The 19,721-nt window shown below is 41.6% G+C and overlaps 1 protein-coding gene across 1 annotated transcript; it reads left to right on the top strand.

The window, feature by feature from the left end:
* Positions 1–472: 472 nt before the first annotated feature.
* Positions 473–7,426, top strand: adra1ab (adrenoceptor alpha 1Ab). The gene is made up of 2 exons (XM_084572290.1): positions 473–1,397; positions 6,363–7,426. Exons 1-2 carry the CDS (start codon positions 497–499, stop codon positions 6,836–6,838), a joined length of 1,377 nt encoding a protein of 458 aa, XP_084428416.1. The 5' UTR covers positions 473–496; the 3' UTR covers positions 6,839–7,426.
* Positions 7,427–19,721: the final 12,295 nt, after the last annotated feature.

Here is a 19,721-nt window from a genome sequence, read left to right as displayed (position 1 = left end):
GATTGGTTCCTAGTCTTCCAAAGAAAGAGCAGCACTTAAGGAGCATGAGCCTGTGTTTATTAAAGCCCAGGATTATGAATGTATCGTTAAAAATGTTTCATCTCTTTTCTTATTTTAACAGGTTTCACCGTGGCTCAACGTGACACCCCAAATCCGTCAGCGACTGCCACTCCAAACATATAACACGTGTGTCCTTTTTTGTGAGGCTTTTCCAGACTGAATATGAGAAACTCTGGCAGTGTAACTCTTTCAAAGTATGACAATCTGCCAAGGAGCCCCGGGCCACGTGATCACTGGAGTGTTGGCAAGAAACCCTGCATCTACAACAATCAACTGGAAGGGCAGTTCATGCTGCAGGAAAAGCTTTTATCTTGTGCAAGGGGAGGAGCAGAATAAGGCAGAGGGGCTGAGCAGCTGTTGTTACTGAGGAACAGATGTGACATGAGTGTCATCAATTTGCGAGACTCTTAACAACTTAATACACCAACAGATTACAATGGTTCCAGCTGAGAACATGAGTGCTTTTTCTGCAGCAGAGCGCTGTCCCAACTGCAGCTCCTCCGCCTACCCAGAGGTAAATGTACCCAAGGCGGTGGTTTTGGGGATAGTTCTGGTGGTGTTTGTGGTGTTTGGGGTCCTCGGCAACATTTTGGTCATCCTGTCGGTGCTGTTCCACCACCACTGGCGCTCTGTGACGCATTACTTTATAGCCAACTTGGCAGCAGCAGACCTGCTGCTCAGCTCTGCTGTCCTGCCCTTCTCTGCCACCTCGGAGGCTCTGGGCAGGTGGGTGTTTGGCCGGTCCTTCTGCAGTGTCTGGGCTGCCCTGGATGTACTCTGCTGCACTGCCTCCATCCTCAGCCTGTGTGTGATCTCTATTGACCGTTACTTGGCTGTCAGCTACCCTCTGCGATACCCCGCCATAGCTACCGGGAGGCGAGGCCTGACTGCGGTGGCTGCTCTCTGGGGACTCTCAGCAGCTATATCTGTGGGCCCCCTGTTCGGATGGAAGGAGCCCGACCCAGAAGACGAGACGGTGTGCCAAATTACAGAGGAGCCTGGCTACGCCTTGTTCTCAGCATTAGGATCATTTTATATTCCGCTGGCCATCATACTGGCCATGTACTGCCGTGTTTATACTGTGGCGAAGAGAGAGACCAAATCCCACAGGGAGGGTAGAAAGGGAGAAGGGGTAGAGATGAGGATACACAGAGGGAACGCTTCTCAGATTGGGAAACAAGAGGATGACGAGAGGACCGCAACGCACAAGCGCTCCTCTTTCCCCATGACGAGGCTGCTGAAGTTCTCAAGAGAAGAGAAGGCAGCCAAGACTCTCGGCATTGTTGTCGGGTGCTTCATCCTGTGCTGGCTCCCTTTCTTCCTGGTCTTACCCATCGGTAGGTACCTCCTAACTTATTCTGCACAGGAATGGACAAAGCCCAGTTTGTGTCTCTGGTGTCCTTTTTTTTTTTTTAGTTTCAAATCACAAAGCTAAGCGTGGGTTTTCTGAAAGATAAAGCCCATTTTTCAAGGTAGTTTGACAACACATAGAGGTAATCTGAATGTTTTTCCAAAGACTTTCATATCTATACAGTTCAAAAAAAAATATCCTGCCTGAAGCCTGATAAAAAAGGAGACTGCATTATGAATAACAGATGTTAGCCAATATGATGTATCAATAAAATGACATTGTATTATTTAGTACCTATCCATTTTCACAAACTAATGTCACTGGTTCCAGTGATTTGTGGCATTTCCTCTAGTTTTACCTCTAGTTGACGCATAAGTCTTTGCTTTTATGCTGCTCTTCAGTGTCAGCTTCCAGTCCTGATGGTCCTCTCAGGGTTGGAGCTTCTGTCTTGTTTTGGATCACGCAGACTAATCTCGCGTGAAGGAGGTCCAAACAAATCCCTGAAACCACTCTTGCGATATTTCTAACAAGAGGATTCAGGAAATGGCATGTGTTTAAAAAAATCAACCAGGGATTTTATGAATGGAATCCAAATTAAGATCAATTTGAATCAGAAAATCATTTTTTTAAACCCAGACCTACACAGTATGTAACATTTCTACATCAAAACCAATGCTGGATTGTGCGCTTCCATTATCCCACATTGACAGCAATGTTCAAACTGAGAGAAATCTGCAATTTTATTTAATCTAAGGTTTAATTTTAGTCACCTGTCACTGAAGTCATAACCCCTTAACCTCCTTTAGCTACTATCCTAGAGAAACTAGTTCACACGATAGCATAATGACTTAACTCTGATGCTACCAACTGAACACCAAGCACACTACCCATCTGGTAGCCACGGGCTCACAAATCCATTTGAAGGTAGCGTAAATAACCTCAGATAGATTTTCATCAGTAACATCGCAAAACAAGTAAATATATCAATATCATCTTTGGCTTATGAAGACTTTTAGGATATGATTTTACATTGTGCAGTGTCTATGTACTTTTTTGCACAAGCAGACTGAGTAAAATGATCAAAATGTGGTGAAAAATCCCTACAGTCATAAACTCAGACTTGCAATGATTCATCTGCTGTTGACATTTTCTAAAAACAATGATTGTTCCGAGTCTAAAAGGGGATTTAAATTATTCAGAAATGATGTGAAGCCATAATACATCAAACTCTCTAATAGTGGCCTACTCTGACAATCATAACATAAAATGTTAATTCAATTTTTAACAGAGGTGAAATTGAGAAAATATGAGGTAATTATTCTTCGGCTGGGTTGACATGAGCTGCAGCTGACACTATGAGGAGGCTGGGGGAAAAGACGAATGCCCAGGAAGCCAGATATTCTCAGCTACTTCTAATGAATTCCACCTACATTTTGTCAGACACTGTCATAGATGATGGTAACTGTGGCGTTATCGCAGATGTACAAGAGGACAGAAACCAACCATTGAGGCCTAATCTAAAATCTTAATTGCTTCTGAAATAACTCCCGTGGCTGGACTGAGGGAAGTGATTGTTGGAGTGGACCGGGGTGTCTTTAGGAGTAATAGACTGTCAGCAGTTACCTCTCAGGTCACAGATGGTGAGATTGATGCTGATACATGTGTTTGATCACACAAACAGGGAAAGGTGGAAACAGGGGATGAGTAATAATATGAGTCAGAAGACACACATCATCTGGACACATAATATACAGTACGTGTTATCTTTTTCTTTTTTTAGCGGCTCAGTAACAGGGTATAATCCAAATGCAAACAAAATCTCTGTTGTGTTAAGGATTGAGGCCACTGTCTCTCCTAAACTGAATAACAGGTCTGTTAACACATGGATTAACACAATACAATCACTACATCTAGGTCATTATAGCTTAACAAAACTATGTCAACTCAAGGTTCTTCCAGAGGTTTCATCGGTATCATTCAGTCTTCATCAGGAGGTGGAGCTTCTTCACTTGGAGTCTGATCTTTTGAAGAAGCTTAAGAGCAATTAAGATATATTACTGACATCAAGAGTAAACTTTATGGTTATGATACTGTCAGTGTTTATTCGCATTAAAACTGAAACATTTAGTCGACAGACCTTTTTGACTTTTTGATTAAATTAATGATGAGTTAATTCCATTTAGCTGCTTTAGTTTCAGGTCCTGGCGTTGTACCGTATATGTTGGCTCATTGTAATGAGACACTTGAGTAATAAGCAATTGAAAAATACTTGTGAGGGTACTGACAAGTCAAAATGTCGGGGAATAACATGAAGCGAAGGCATCTTAACTGTCACAATGTTCTGTTACACAGAGTCTAAACTATAAGTTGGAAAAAACGATGGTCCCTGCTGTTTAATAAATCATGATGGACATTCTTTTTAATTTTTTTTATACTATTTTCCGACATTATAGACTACGTAAGTAATTAAGGCCTTGATCAGTTTGAGAAGTGGGGTGGGTACCCTCACAGTCTGCTAGCTAACAACCTGAGCATTCCCCGCTCGCCACAACTCCACTGACCTGCCACCTCTTTGCCAATTTTTGAATTAGCTTTATACCCTTAGATTACTAAGAAACAATTCACAGCTTTTAAAAAAGGTACACGATGAAGCATTGTCGTATGGTCTAGAACAACTCTAGCAGCTCTGTGATGTTATTAGGTTTAGCTTGTTAGCATGCATAACATTCGCTAATGCTAAAGAGACAGTACGGCTGAGGCTTATGGGAACATCATCAGTTTGGCAGCTGTGACTCGGTCCCTGGTCCACGGACCACATGCCGAAGTGTCCTCTGAGTTAGTGGTGTGTGAATGTGTGTTCACCTGGGTGAATGAATGGATAACTGAGTCATTGTGACTGTAAAGCTCTTTGAGAACAACTAGTTAGAAAAGACATGGAAAAAGTTGAAGCAAATCTTCTTGAGGAGGTCCAAAGTTTGTAGCAAATCACTAAGCAACAGATAAATATATTTCACTCTCTTGGTGGCATGTTAGTGCAGAACGTTGTGCAAATCCAGTCAGTCAGATATTTTCCTGTAAACCTGAAGTGGTGAACTAACAAACAGACCGGTCGAGTGGCAGACAGGTATGCTGACCGACCAACCTCTCCCTCATGGAGCCATGCTGCAGTGACTAAAAATAATGAGGCCTTAATATGAAGGTATTGTCGCCCAAAAGCTGCCGAGGCTTGGGCCATTTGGATTGTGTAATGCTGCCTGATGGCATGTTTTGCTCCGTGAACACAACATCAAGCACGCCCTTCCCTGCCATGCTTCAACTCTACTGTCTGAGTTTCTCTGAAGAGATATCAAAAAATTCAATTATGAGCAACCAAATAGAACAAATAAAACGCCACACTGGGGCAGAATGGACTTCTGCTAGGAGATGAAATGGAATGAACCAGACTATTGCTCCCTCCAATGAAAGCTATTATAGATAACAAGCATGAGGCTTAATGGGCTGTGATGCCAGGGGGCAACTTCACTCACCCTGTAGCCTCACAAGGCAGCCAGTCATTGCAGAATACTTATGCATTTCAATTGAGACAGACCTTCGCAGCTCACAGAACTCATTCAAGCTTTGAGGCATTAATAGTTTTAAGATTTCCAGACTGAGGGTTTGAAAAACCACTGATGTTTTTGTATATATATTTTCAACTTTCCTGCTCTTCAGACTGTTTTGTGCTGAAACCATTTTCTGTCACCTGCCTTTCACTGGAGCTACAACCAGGCCGCAATAGCGACACATCTACACGTTAGAATAGCCCATGCAGAATGTTTCTGAGCTGATAAAATGATGTGACTGCAGCTCATCGGCACCACAAAAAGTTGATTTGAAGCATTATTATTTTTTAAATCGACTGAGAAGAAAATCAGATATCTGTTGTTTTTTAACAGCTTTTGTTTGGTAAGATAAGAAGGCAGCTGTTTTTGGTTGTGTACTGTTTGATTGCTTGCTCACCTCACCTACTCCACGGATTTCATTATCATTTTATATTGTCCTTTTTTATAGTTAATTGTAGCTAACAGCAACTGATTATTTCATCATCATTAGTAATTTTTCCCCGGCTTCTGTGTTTTGTTACAAAGCGGTTTGTGCAGCCAGCCATGCACACACAATATAATTAAGCAATATATTCGGATGGCAGCCAAAACGTTTTTAATTTCTTTTTAATCACAGACTTTTCCTAAATGGTCTCTAGGTTTTTCTCATCAACATATTGTGCATTAATAATCATGTTTAGAAGACAGGAACACATGAACTTAAACCAGTCCTGCAAAATATGAGTGTTTCTCACTAATAGCTGATTAAGACAACAATATTACAGTATACTGTTTACATGCAGGTTTGCAGGTTTCCTCTGTGCATTCGTTGTCACATCACTGCACTTCTTTGTGCAGCGTTTCTTCCAAGAGACTTTGCGAAATAGACTTAAACTGGAGGCAAGAAAATGTGCTACTCCTCCAACTTGGGACCCACTCGTAAATCATTGCTTCACGGTGCTCCTTCAACAGCATCGCTTATCTGGGAAGACGTCCAAAATAATCTGGAAACCTGGCTGCAGGGATTTGCTCCCATTTAGCCACAAGCCATCTCTAATGTTTATGCTGGGTGAATGAATACTATGACCTGGCAACCAGTGGACCAACATTTTTTTTTTTACATAAAATGTGGAATTAGGTTCTTAACAAACCTTTATTTAAGCATTGGAGCATCAATTCACAATATAGTGGCGTCAATGTTTCCCTAAAGTGGAAGTCAGGCCCATAAACCACGAAAAACAGCCATACACCAAAAGTATGTGCACAGGAGGGCTACTGCCTAATATAATGTGTAACAAATGTATTTAAAAAAGTGCTTTATTGGTGTAAGTTTCTATTCATGTTTTGATTTGTTTCTTTGTCTTTTCTAGGGTCCATCTTCCCATCCTGTAAGCCCTCTGAGACCATCTTTAAGATAACTTTCTGGCTGGGTTACCTCAACAGCTGCATTAACCCGATTATCTACCCGTGCTTCAGCAGGGAGTTCAAGAAAGCCTTCCACAACGTGCTGCGCGGTCGCTGCCTGAGAACTGGGGCGCCGACCGCCAAACCCCAAGGACACATCGCTGCCCGTTCCTCCAGTCAAGCCTCCACTTGCAATACACCTGTTCCGTCAGTCCAACACTGTGACGCGGTTTCTTCGTGGGCTTGCTGCAGGGTGCTGTCGACCTCGTCGTCGTCTGTCAGCGGTTCAAACCAGGCTGAGGTCGCGCAGGTTCAGAGTAAGAGTCTGCTGAAGGCGTGGTGCTTCTCGGCCAGTCGAACTCCGGTACCACAGAACCCCTCCAGTCAAGGATCAGCCAAGGTTTTACGTCTTTCTCTTGGAATAACAGGGGAGGCAGTCTGACTGACATTTTAATTCAGTTCCGGACATCCAATTTCTTACTTTAGTCCACATATGTTCAACTTTTACGTGTATATTTATATTCCTCAGAGGCATCAAAATGGCACGTCCAGTTAATAATGACTTATGTCCAGAGCAGGCAGAAGATATCTCTGTTGCCTCGAGGCTTTGTACCAGTCTGAATGCCTGGAGTGTCAAATGAAATGTGATTTGGAAAATAAATAAATAATTCTTGTTTATGCTCAACAGCAAATAGAGCTCCACTTGAACAGGGCGCTGAATGTCGAAAAGTTCAAGAGGCACTGCTCAGTGGCCAGCACACAAAAAAATGCAAACCTCTATGGTCAAAACCTGCAAGCCTTTTAGTATGGACTCTACAGCAGAAAGGAGAACCTTGAGAACGTGCCGGACAATGTCAGTCTTAAGGAAATGACATTGTTAAAGAACTCAGAAGACATGATTTCTTTATTCATTAGTGATATTTCTGCGGATTGCACAAACCCCCGTCAGGCTGAGATACTCAGAGGTCCTGGGAATAATTAGCATTCACCGGCTGCTCTGAGAAAAGTGAAAGCTGGTGTGGGAGTGTGTCTATTACATGTGTGACTTATGTTTTAAATGGACTGAACACTTGCAAACATCTGTCGCAGAGAGAAGAGGTCGGAAATGGAAGTGGTTCCCATTTGGGTATGGTGTTTAGAGCACTAAGAGGAAAAGATTACCGTTTACAAGTTTCAGATTGGCTGAACGAAGGATTTTTCTATTAAAGTCTAGCTTTCGGTTTTGTCAGTGTACTAAGTGTTGAAACATCTTTATTTGTTTTCCACCATAGCTTGTGATGTTGCTACTTAAATGGTGTCTGATTTTTTTCAGTCCTAATGTGACATGCCCATGCGAGCACTGAAAAAAATTTCAGGTTATTTAAATATGATGCATGAGTAGTCCAAGCAGCAACCGTCTGCTTTGTTTGTTCATCTGTGAGTGGATTTCTGGGCACAACAGGGGCAGAAGGAAATGAAGCAAACCTGCATACAGCCCTGACAAATGATCTGCTTATAATGCTTTTATGCCTGACATGAGCAAATGATTATCTGCATACACATCCAGTCAACATCATCCCATTTAGAGCTCTATATCTGGCCGCGTGAGTTGACCATGCAGCTCTGTTTTGGTCTCCACCAACTACAAAACAGTTCAGATTCTTATTTTCTTACACTTTAAAAGCAATTTGAAATCTAAGTGGCAGTTAATCTAACTGATCTTTATTAAGGTCACTGTTAGAACAAGAAAGTGTGTCAGCTGTCTGTTTTGTAATTTTGTATAATTTTACCGTCATGAATCTGGTAGCCTCCTACATTTTTCTGTCTGCACTGAAACATGGAACATTGTCTTAATGCGTCAAGCAGTTGGTGCCTAGGAAAGCCATTGCTATCTAAAATGAAGCTAAACTAATTGTTAAGTTACGAAGTTCCCGAAAACCCAAAAACATTGCATCTAACGGATTAACTACAAAGTAACTCTTAACACCTGACAAGTGCACTGCAGTCATGATTGAGTTCCACAACTCCGTAGAAGTGTAAGGTTATCTCTATTAGTATCTAACATTCATTGAGCGTGTAAAGATGAACAAACCATCTGTGACATCACCCATGAAGAGTTTCCTGAAGAGTGGTGTTGAAGCTCAGCGGGGCGGCTCCAGTTGTTGCCATATTGGCAGCGCATGACTCCGCCTATCTCCTAGCTGATTCTAAAAATGGGGAGCAAGATTGGAGTGGAGCTGGTAGTTGACGCTTAGGCAGACAGCTAGCAATCTGTAACGGCACCCACCTGTCACTCAAAGCAGCCATGCTGTTAGTTATGCTTAACTTTTTTGGTAAAGTTTATATCATGAGACTGTTTGCTGTAAAGTTAGGCATGTTAACAGGGAGGTTTATGGGGATTTACTCGCTTTTGTAGCCAGCCTCAGTGGGGTTATTTGGCGACACTGTGTGCTGGCTTCATTTTTCAGAAACAGAGGTTGATCTTGATAATATTATACTGTATTCAAATTTAAGACTGGGCATCAGTTTCCATTTGTCCGCCTTATGACTAAAGGGGGAGTAGACACAGTATGACTTTTTTAGTGATGCAAAGGAGGCAGAAAAAAAAATAAAAATGAAAGGTCTCGCCATGAAATGGATATTCACTTCGATCACTGCTGCAAGCTACAGAAATATATGACATGTGCCAACAGGATCCTCTCATCGATACTGCAGGGAGAATTAATTTCTCTGCAGTCACAACCACAACTAAAAGCTTTGCAAAGGGTAGTTTTCATTGCAGGCTGGTTGTATTTGATTCCATTATATTCTCTGGATAAACACAGTGTGCCCACACGCTCTGTGTCTTTACTGAAATTTAGTTTTATTTAGATAATTAGCAACACAAAGCCCACCCTATCCCTCATATTGAGGAACAAACACGGAGTCCAGTGTCAAGATAATGTAAGTGTATCATTAAAAAACGTGTCATGAACATTGATTTACAGCTTTAAAACACATGTTCCGGGCGTCTTATCTTTTCCAAAAAAGTCGTCACAGGATTCTTTTTGCCATTAATCCTTTGCTCCATCCGAGTTGTTTTCCTTTGCCGTGCTCGGATTAAAAGCATTTTTCTACCCTACAGACAGACGGAGAATGCTTATCTCCAAAAGCAGGATGTAGAAAGAATTTCTTGAAGACAAATGATTTGTCATTTTACAGTCACCTCAGGTTTCGGGCACAATAAGATGAGGATCCTTCATCTTGCATTGCTGCTCAGGATTTGTACTTTAATGTCTCTGTTTAAGCTCAAGTAAACTCTGTAAGCTCCCCACACTTTAAGTTATTACAGCCGTTAAAACTGTCTCAGATAACTAATAAAGATGCAGCTCTCAATTTTGGGAATTAAGCAGCCTTACGCAGCGTTACACTGTGTTAGGCAGCAAGTAGCAAAAAGAGATGTGCTGTCCTTTCATTAGAGACGCACCATTGAATGCAAATATGTATATACAATACATGCAATGCATTGGTAAATACAGTTTCATTCCACGTATCACATTTTCCTTATTGCTTTGAATCTCCATGACAGTGTTACTCTGCAGATGCTGCGTTATGTGAAAAAGAAGAACAGAAACCTTGACAGCTAATGATTTATAACAGCACATCAGTCCAAGTTCACCGCTTGCGGAGAGAAAGTCATCAAACCAATGCTTGCTTTCTGGGAGTGTGCTCATCTATGACCAAATGAATTTGTATCCATCCACCTGTGTGTGTGTATATATACCAGTATTTGTGTTCAGCGTGTGTTGTTGTTTTTTTGTTTGTTTTTTTAAGTGTACGTGAAGAGCAGTCAAGCGGTGTTCTACCATCAGTTTGAATTTTATTTATGGAAATAAATGCATCAGACTCCTGTTAAACATGCATCTCTCGTTTTCAAAAAGCAGCTCACGATTTGAAGAGTGTTGCAGCAGCTGTCATATTAAGGCAAACATTATTGTGATAAATAGAACCGGGCCCCATAACTGGAAAGACAGACTTTGACCTAATCAGTTGACTTGGCAAAGTGAAGTTTCATTACAAAGGGTGATCATGATTAATAATGTTGAGCAGTGAAGTAAAGCAGATGACTGTGTCGGGGAGTCAAAGAGGCCTCATTATTTGCTGTTTGTTTCATGTGTCAGGAAGACTTGCCTGAAACTTCTTCTGAAAGTCTTCTCTTGCTGAGGTGGGATGACTGAGCATTAATTAGAATCTGTAATGTCACCATCAGAAGCGTCCTCACTGAACTGATTGCTTGTGAGAGCTACTGTATAGAAGTATTTTTGCAAGTACGCTAGTTCCAACCACTTAAAGCTGAACCCCTCTCATATCCAAAATGTGTTCATGTGTAACGTCATAATGCAGCTGTCTGCCCCGACGCCATAAGGGTTGCTTTTATAGTTGCCAAATTTCCCCGCTGTGTTGTTCACTTGAATCATTTTCTGTCTCACTGAACGTGAAGATGATACGTTGCAACGCTGGAGGTGATGAATTGTGCCTGCAGGCAGAAATTCAATTGGACAAAGTTGTTTTATTTTATGGCTTCCCAAATTATCTGTCCCGTGTACCTGTTATGTTTGGGGCAAAAGATAAATGTTTTCGTCCCGTGGAGCAGATTTTAATATTTACTTTGGGCTGGATGGATTAGACAGCAGCTGCATGACAAAAACCAATGAGAATGACTGCAACTTCATTTGCTGTGCTATAAACACTGTGTTATCCTTCCATCTTATGGAGTTTAGGAAGGCATTTTCTGCCAGGAAAGTTAATGGAGAAAAAGAGAGAGAGAGAAAGTCTCTCTGAACTACAGCACTTCTCGTGCTTAATAAAAATGTGTTTTTATTAAGTGTACATACCCTAGCTGGACATTAATTTTCAGTTTCATTCTGGATTAGACAGTCAAGAAAAAAATCTTTGTGGGAGTAACAGGCTAAAGCTCTTCTTTCATCATTTTTGGACCCAGGGAATACCCAGCTCTCAAAGACTGTATTTACATGAACAGTATTTCTTAAACCCAAACCCCACATTATTCTGATCTGATATCATGCATGTGTTTACAAGCCACAATATAACATTTTGGGTATGCCTAAAGTGTTTCTGGAGGCTCGAATCTGATGATAATGTGACGGATGTAGAAGTTTTTTCCCAACATCAACCCACATCAATTTCAATTTTGTTCATCTTCTCAGACACTTGTTTGAACAACTTTTTTGTTTTGACGCCCAGAGAGGAACAATCGGATCAGGCGTTTACAACGTTATGAAGACACTCTCAAAGATTTACACCACCCCTCTCAATTAATTTGAAAAAATCTGCAGGTGGGGGAAGTTGGTCTGACTTCCAGACTATTAGCGTCCATATAAACGTAAAAAACAGATCATAAATGTTTTAAGCGATGTTGGTGTGGTTTATCACATCTATGTTTTTATGCTGTATGTGTGGAAATAAATGTGTATTGTTTGTCACCACCATATGGTTTTATATTCTATTTTTTTTATATAGTTTGATTGCGGTATGAGGAATCCCTTTATTGTTGTGAAGCTCTTGTGCTCTTGCTTGACTATTTAACTGAGCTTTGCGCTTAAAAAGAAAACAAGCTGCCGTGCGTGGACATTTTAAAAGTCCAGCCAGGACATGTCACCCAAATAAAGACAAATTAAGAGTTTCTTGATTTGGAGAGATTTGTTTTCTTTGTCTCTAGTTTTCTGGGACCAAAGAGCATTTAGAATTCAGATACAGAGCACGCAGCTATATTCTCTCTTGATGTTAATATTTGAAGCAGCATGAATCAATATTTTTAATGAATCCAAGTGAGAGACACTTTTAATGATGAGCCCACAGTAATAATCACCAGCTTACTTTCATCAGGTAGTCACAAACACGACTCCTCATGTGAATATTTATTTTGTCTCTGTGCGTCCATTTGTTGCAGTTTCTATGTGAAACACAACCTGATCATGTGGTGAAGTTGTGTCCTTCAAATGGGGGGCACCGCGTTCACAAGAAGAGTCCATATGAACAGACCTCTCTTGTGGTATTCACAACCTCAAAACTTGAAATTTTAGATAAGGTCAGGTTTACAAATTGTGATGTATTTGCTGACGATTTAAGACACAACAGACATGAATGGTAAGTTAATATATAGCAGTTAACTTTTTTATAAGTTGTATGAGTAAAATACTAATATTTCAAATTACCTCATGTTTTTGTTCCATTTTGTTCCCCTCCAACCCTTTTCATCCCATCCACTTTGACCCTTTTTATCCCATGCCCCCTGGCCCTTTTTTATCCCGTCCCTCGACTCTTTCCATCCCACGCCAATCGACCATTTCCATCCCATGCCCCTCGACCCTTTTCATCCCATGCCCCTCAACCCTTGTCATCCCATCCCCTTGACCCTTTTTTTATCCCATCCCTTGACTCCTTTCATCCCATGCCCCTTGACCCTTTTCATCCCATCCCCCTTGACCCTTCCCTTCACATCCCCTCCAACACTTTTCATCCCATCCACCTCAACCCTTTCCATCCCACCCCCTTCAACCCTTCTCATCCATCCCCCTCAACCCTTCCCACCATCCATTTCCCACACGTCCTGTCTACCAGTAAGCTATTTTGTTGTGAATTGGTAAATAAATTATGTCTTTTTAATGAATTGTCACACTGCAAAATCCACTGCTAATCAATACAATAGCTCAGACAGACTGCCGTGATACGACCTGATCTGAAGGATATTTCAGATGGATTAAGGGGGTAGTGTAAACCTTTGATAATCACCATAAGTGAGTTCGAATTATTGATACCTAACAACCACGTACAAGCAACATCAGGGGACTTTACAGGTTTTTGGGAGGGACAGAAAAATGGAGGTTGTAAAATAATGAGCTGTTCAAACAGCTGTTTGAAAAGTTGAACAAAGCCAAACTGATGGGTGTAACACTGTTGAACATGTGGGTCTGCCATCTTCTTCTACTGAATAAATTCCGCAATGTTGATACAGTTGGGGAAAAATGATGTTCCACGATGGGCAGAACCACTTTGTAAAGGTCAAAAATGGGACATGTAAACACATACACTGATCAGACATAACATTATGACCACCACTCTAGCAAAGGAATCTTGTTAGAGGGGGCCTTTGGGTCCTATGGGTTGAGGGGAGGGGCCTCTGTGGATCATCCCACAGATACTTGATCAGTTTGGGATCTAGTGAATTTAGAGTCCAGGTCAACACCTTGTGCTGTTCTTCATGTTTTTTGAGTTGTTCCTAAACCATTGCTGTGTGTGTGTCTGTGTCAGGCTGCATCCTGCTGGGGATGGCTGCTGCCATCAAGGAGTGTCATTGCTATGGGATGGGGGTGCGTGGGATGGTCTAGGTGGGTGGTACATGTCTAAATAACATCCACATGAATGCCAGGTCCAAAAGTTTCCCAGCAGAACAATGTACTGTCACAAGATGGTCAATGTTATTCACCTCACCTGTCAGTGGTCATAACGGTATGCCTGATCGTGTATATTTTAACAGATAATTTATGTAGTGTTCATGTAAACTGTTAAGTTGGAATTTAAACAAAATAATTTCATTAGGCCTGAAGATGTATTGTCTGTGTAAATGTTGTCATTGCTCCTGTCAGCAACAGTCATCAGGGATAGATGACTCTTGTCACAAATGTTCCCCAAAATACTTCTTTGGATTGTTTATCACTTCGCAGTCTCCAATGGTAGCCATATAATTACTAAAACCTATCACATAAGAGAATATATTTAGCAGAGACAGTATTTTAAGATAGAATCACTAGTACAGTACAATCGCATTATTTTACTAAACTGCAACAGGTTGCTATCAGTTTTGTGTTAAAAAAAAGTTAATGCTTGGTTTAGTAAGAAAAGTTGGTGTAGCACCAAAACAAAATGTAAATTAAATGGAAATGCGCTTTCCATTCAGCTGATTGTCTGTAAATCTGGTTCAAATTAGTGCTGCATTTGGATGAAAACCTGGCATGGTAGCATGTCCATAATTCACACAAGTTGCCACAGGGCCAGTAACAACTGCTGGCAAGGCTTATACATAATTTACTTAAGATACTCTGACATCACAGGCTCAGGTGAAAGCCCACAGTGCACCCACTTACAGAGTCTGACTTCAAGTGTTGCCATACATTTTCCTCAAGCAGACCTCCTTTTAGGCCTGTGCACACAGCCTGATTGACATCTTTGTCTTTCTTATTGGTGGCCTCGCATTATTCAAAGCACGGGTCTAGAAGCAGTAGTGACAAAGAACACCTGAGTGGGAGGCGGCAGTCCTTTAAAATCAGTGAAGAAAAACACATCCTGCGGCTATTCCACCAACAGTGACGCGTGCTCTGCCTCTGTAGGCATGGAGCCAGAGCCGAACGGTGACTGTGAAGGAATGCAAGTGTTTTCAGAGCAAAATAAAGCACACAATAAAAGCAATGTAATATAACTGAAATATCTGAATGACTCCACACATCCACTGCATGAATTATTCAGATAATTCCTATCACAGTTTCAGTGCTGGCATTTGGAACTAATGTGTTTGTGGACTTGAAATAGCTGATTTGAATGTTGGCTGACATGAATGAAAATTAATTAGAAAATACTTAAAGCCTCTAGATATACAAAGGAGCTTATTATGTGTAGGATGCACTGATGAACACTGTTTAATAGCAGGCTCTTCTTGCGGAACATTAAAGTCTTAAGTTTTCAGGCGCTCTCATTCGTGCCTTAAATGTTACATGATATTATTTCACAAGAGCTGAGCATTACATTTTGTTATGAAGCAAAGGGATCGTTCTGAAATAAAAGCTTGTCGGGGTAAAAATGACGCTGTGGCCGCAGTTTGCCTTCAGGCAGCAGGCAAGCGCAAGCCGTGTTATGTTTCTGAAAGCCACTGCGAGCTTGAAAAGGTCAGTGCACTCGTCCAAAGGTCAGTACACTTGTCCGGTCAGCGGTCCCATCCCGGGACAGCTCTTAATAAAACGGCAAGCTACAGTACTCAAGTGGGTTCGTGTGGAATGTTTGTGTCAACCTTAACACTGTGGGAGTAATTATCACTGAATGTGGACCTTTTTCATTTCTATGAAAAAAAGAAAAAGAAAGAAAACACATCACCAAAACTGATGTGGATGTTAATTAAAGTTTTTTGAGGGTCCATGTAAAAACAATTTTGGGAATTCAGCCACGGAGGTCAAATGTAGAAGAAAAGGTTGGCGACTCAAGTGAAGGAAACACATGAGGAGGTAGGTAGCATGTTGCAGTAATAAAGTTTGTTAGTCAGGAAGTCAGGAAGAAAAAGCACTGCAGTCTCAGGGTGGCAAATCTAAACAATACTCAGACAAAAGTAATGCAACATAGAAACAAAAGAATAAACCCAAAAAAACGGTATAAAACCCAAAACACAACGAATAAGAAGACACTGGGAGAATAACAGGAAGACCAGAGGCAAAAAACTTGAGGCGTTGAAACACATCTGGGAAACATGCTGGAACAAACTGACAAAGGACGAGGGCAGAGACGGAGCTATACATACCTGAAGAAGTGATTGGGAATCGAGACCCAGGTGAAGATGCTGACAGCGGAGCAAACGATCACAGAGGAGGGAACACACAAAGGGAAGCAAAAACTAACAGAAAGACACAGGCAGAGGGAACTTTACTAAATAATACAGGAAGCAAGCGAAACGCAAACAGAAGAAATCATCGCAGCAATACAGGAGGAACGTACAATGAAATGAAAACTGGAATGAAAACTGACTAAATGTCCAAAACTGTAACTCATAATATAATGTAATATGCCAGAAAAGTCCAAACTAGAAAAACAAAGAAAATCCAAAGCTGGGAACACTGACAGCAACCGCCATGTTTATTGATTCATTTGGTAGTTTTTTGTTTTGTTGGTTTTTTTTTTCTATTAAAATGTAACTTTAAGGAATGTTTTCAGTGTCACAATCTATTTAGGGAGAGATCATTTGGAAGTAAGGTGCAAACTTTTCTTCAGTAACCAGAGCTTGTGAGAATAAATGATTTATAACACAGAGCCGAGTCCCAGATGTGTAATAGAGTTACTGATGGAGTGGGCTGATGGAGACTTCTGCCGAGACACCCTAGACAACCAGGACGAGGTGGACGTGGGTAGAAGGGCTGCATGACGGACGGTCTAAAAGGGAGAGTGAATGCTGGGGACCGACTGGCTTTGAGAATGCAGTTGAACGGACCATTGCACAGGAACACCGACGGCGGTGAAATTGAGAACTGAAGTCATTTTGCAAAGGAAAGCGACCAAAAACAATTAGGGCAGTGAAGGAACGGAGGAGAAATAGAGACCAAAAGGAGAGAAAACATCTGACTTATTGAACCTCATTTATTTTCCTGACGAGATGGGTTTGGTACTTCAAAGGAGTTTGAAGTCAAATAAGTTAAAACTTTCTTTCCAGTGTTGCAGAAAAGGAAAAACATAGAGAAAAGTTCAAAGAAATAAACACACTTGAAATGTGTGTGGAAGAACTTGTTTTACTTGTATTTAAAATCCGAGGAATTTTCTCGTGATCCTTTGGAGGGACCTGACTCTCAGCCTGGGAGCCACTGGACTATTGACCTGTTTAAAAACTTGTCGCTAGCCGGATGATTAAGACACAATTTATCAGTGTCATAATCCAAAAACCTTCTACTTTTAATACTTCAGAGCATTTTGCTACTTCTGCACTTTTCAGCCTTTTTCTTTCTAACCGTCCTTTGAGCCATGTAAAGGATTTCCACCTCCACTGACTCTTTCATCCCACTGATAAAGCCTATGAGTCAAAGACTCTGTAGCGATGATCATTAATCTAGACTGACAATAGCGATATAAAGGAACAAAATATGCTTTTAAATTTTTTCATCCTTTATATGTGATAAAAAAAAAAAATCATACTTGAACCACAGAGTTTGGATTAAACATCACTTTAACCCTGGCTTTATTGCAGCTGACTGCTTTAACCTCATCTCCCACATGTATTAGCACTTCCTCATAATCCGCTATTTTTGCATATGAAATTAATTTAGCGGGGAAGTTCTAAGGGGAGCTCAAGCCGGAGCTAGCTGTCAGGGGTGTTTCTGTGTAAAGTTTGCATATTCTCCCCCTGATCTGTGTTGCTCCAACTATTACAATTCAAAGACAAGAGGCTTAGGCGAAGGGGAGGTTGTCCGCTGTGTGAGTGTTTGCTGTCTGTGTGTGTTTGCTCTGTGATATATCCAATGTGTTGGATGGATGGATGAGTGAAAACCCTCTGGGATGACTGTCAAATAATTTAGAAGCAGGTCCCAACTTTCCAAGCAGTGGTCACTAGAGGGCTCTGTATGATATCACTGTGCTGCAGGACACATTTATTATCTGCTGTGTGCCACAATCTTTTAGAGCTCAATGTGAAAATCTGTGTACGTGTGGCTGGTGCACACATGGGACACATCATCATCATCGTATCATTCCGGGGACTGGAAATGAAGTGGCTCTTTCCTCGTGAAAATTCAGGTTAACTAAGGCCTGTAAACACTTTTCAAATGAAAGCAAGGATTAGACCCGAGGTGGAAATCCTTGCAGAACATGTTCATTTAAATCTCAAACACTTCATTCAGTTTGTATATTTCTGGCATCTCTCCTCGTGCTTTTTCTTTTCATGTGCCTCTGAGGAGGGCACATGAAAGGGCTTCTGAAGTAAAAGAACGCTTTTATGCTCAAAATGTTTAATGTTAATGCATTACAGTGCAGGAAACGTTGGCTTTCCACTTTAAAGCGTTGGAGAACAGTTCCGGACACATTTTATTGTATTGCTGATTTCTACCGAATCCGGTGTGCATTTTATCATTAGGCAGCTGGTGCACTAAAAGTGAGTGATGTATAATAGGAGCAGTGGAAACAGTTTTCATTCAAGTGAAAAAAGGAAATCCCACAGTACTGTGAGACACAGGGAGCGAAGAGTGGTGGGTGAACGAGATGGCAGCACTGCCACCTAGTGCACAAATAGCTATCGCATTCCTTCTTAAGGAGACCTACTGCAGACACTGACAGATTTGTTCATGTGACTGTTGAAGAAGACATGCACTGGGCATAAAGTGGAGTGCTCCCTGGTGCTACCACAGGACTAATTCTCAGAATTCTCATTAACAAACTATTTAGACTTCCCAGATCACCTAACCTGACCACGGATCAGAAATGCACCATGAACACAGAAAAGCCTCAGATGGTCAGCCAAGTTAAAGACAGGACTTTCTCACTCAAAGACAGCAGAGGACAGAAATGACCTCCTCAACTGAAACTTTCAGTTCAGACCAAAGAATCGTTCAATCTGTGACACTGCAGCCCTGCTTCTGACCGTCTTCAGCAGCCTCTTGGAGGTTTGAACCGTGTTGCTGAACTGTCAGTTCAGCTGGCTATGTTCTAAACCTCCTCTCTGACTCAACCAGTGGCCAGATGTGCCTAGTCCTCATTCTTGACACGTCCGCTTTCCTCCAGAGAAGGGATTTACGGCTTTTAGGAGGGAGCCGTATCTTGTGGTAACTTATTTTATCTGGGAATTAATCACTGGGAGAAATGACTGGGTAAGATTAGGATCCGAATCATTTAAACTTATCTTCACAATATATTCTTGTGGTGGGCTATCTGACTTTTTAATCTGAAATATGGATAGATAGATAGAGACATTATCTAACAGCCTGTACTGTTTACTATGTTCACTATACTGTATAGTCCTACAAAGAGATACTACGGCGATGCAGGTTCTCTGCATTTTGTATTTACATAATCAGCAGCAGGTTGGGAATTGCTGCCTCCCTACACCATTCACCTTAACACAACGGTTCCATCTTAAATGCTTAGCAATAGCACAAATCAAATAAGGTAGTGATCACAAATCACAGCTGTAGTTTCTGTTTCTGCTCACGATTAAACAAGCCGCATGATAATAAAATGCAGCTAGCCAATCCTGGCTGTTTACGAGTTTGTTCAGACCTACCTGGCTCTGCAGCTAGAACACAAACACACTAACAGACACACGCTGCACAAGAAAGGACAGAGCCGCCTCTGTTTCCTGCGGGGGCTGGGGTCCCTCAACATCTGTTGGGAGCAGCTGGAGAGGTTCTACCAGACTGTCACAGCCAGCGTCTTCTTCTGTAATGTGATGTGCCGGGGACGCTGTGTAAAGAGGAGGGGCGCCTTGAGGCTGGACAAGCTGGTGACGAGGGCTGGCTCTGTAGTGGGGGCAGAGGTGGAGCCCGGGACGCCTGTGGCAGACGAGAGGACTCTGGACAAACTCATATCACTAGTGACTAAGGTGCAGAAGA

Source organism: Chelon labrosus (genome assembly GCF_963514085.1).
Source record: "Chelon labrosus genome assembly, chromosome: 22".
NCBI classification, from domain to species: Eukaryota; Metazoa; Chordata; class Actinopteri; order Mugiliformes; family Mugilidae; genus Chelon; species Chelon labrosus.
The sequence above is the reverse complement of the archived record's forward strand: the minus strand, read 5'-3'. Positions and strand labels throughout refer to the sequence as shown.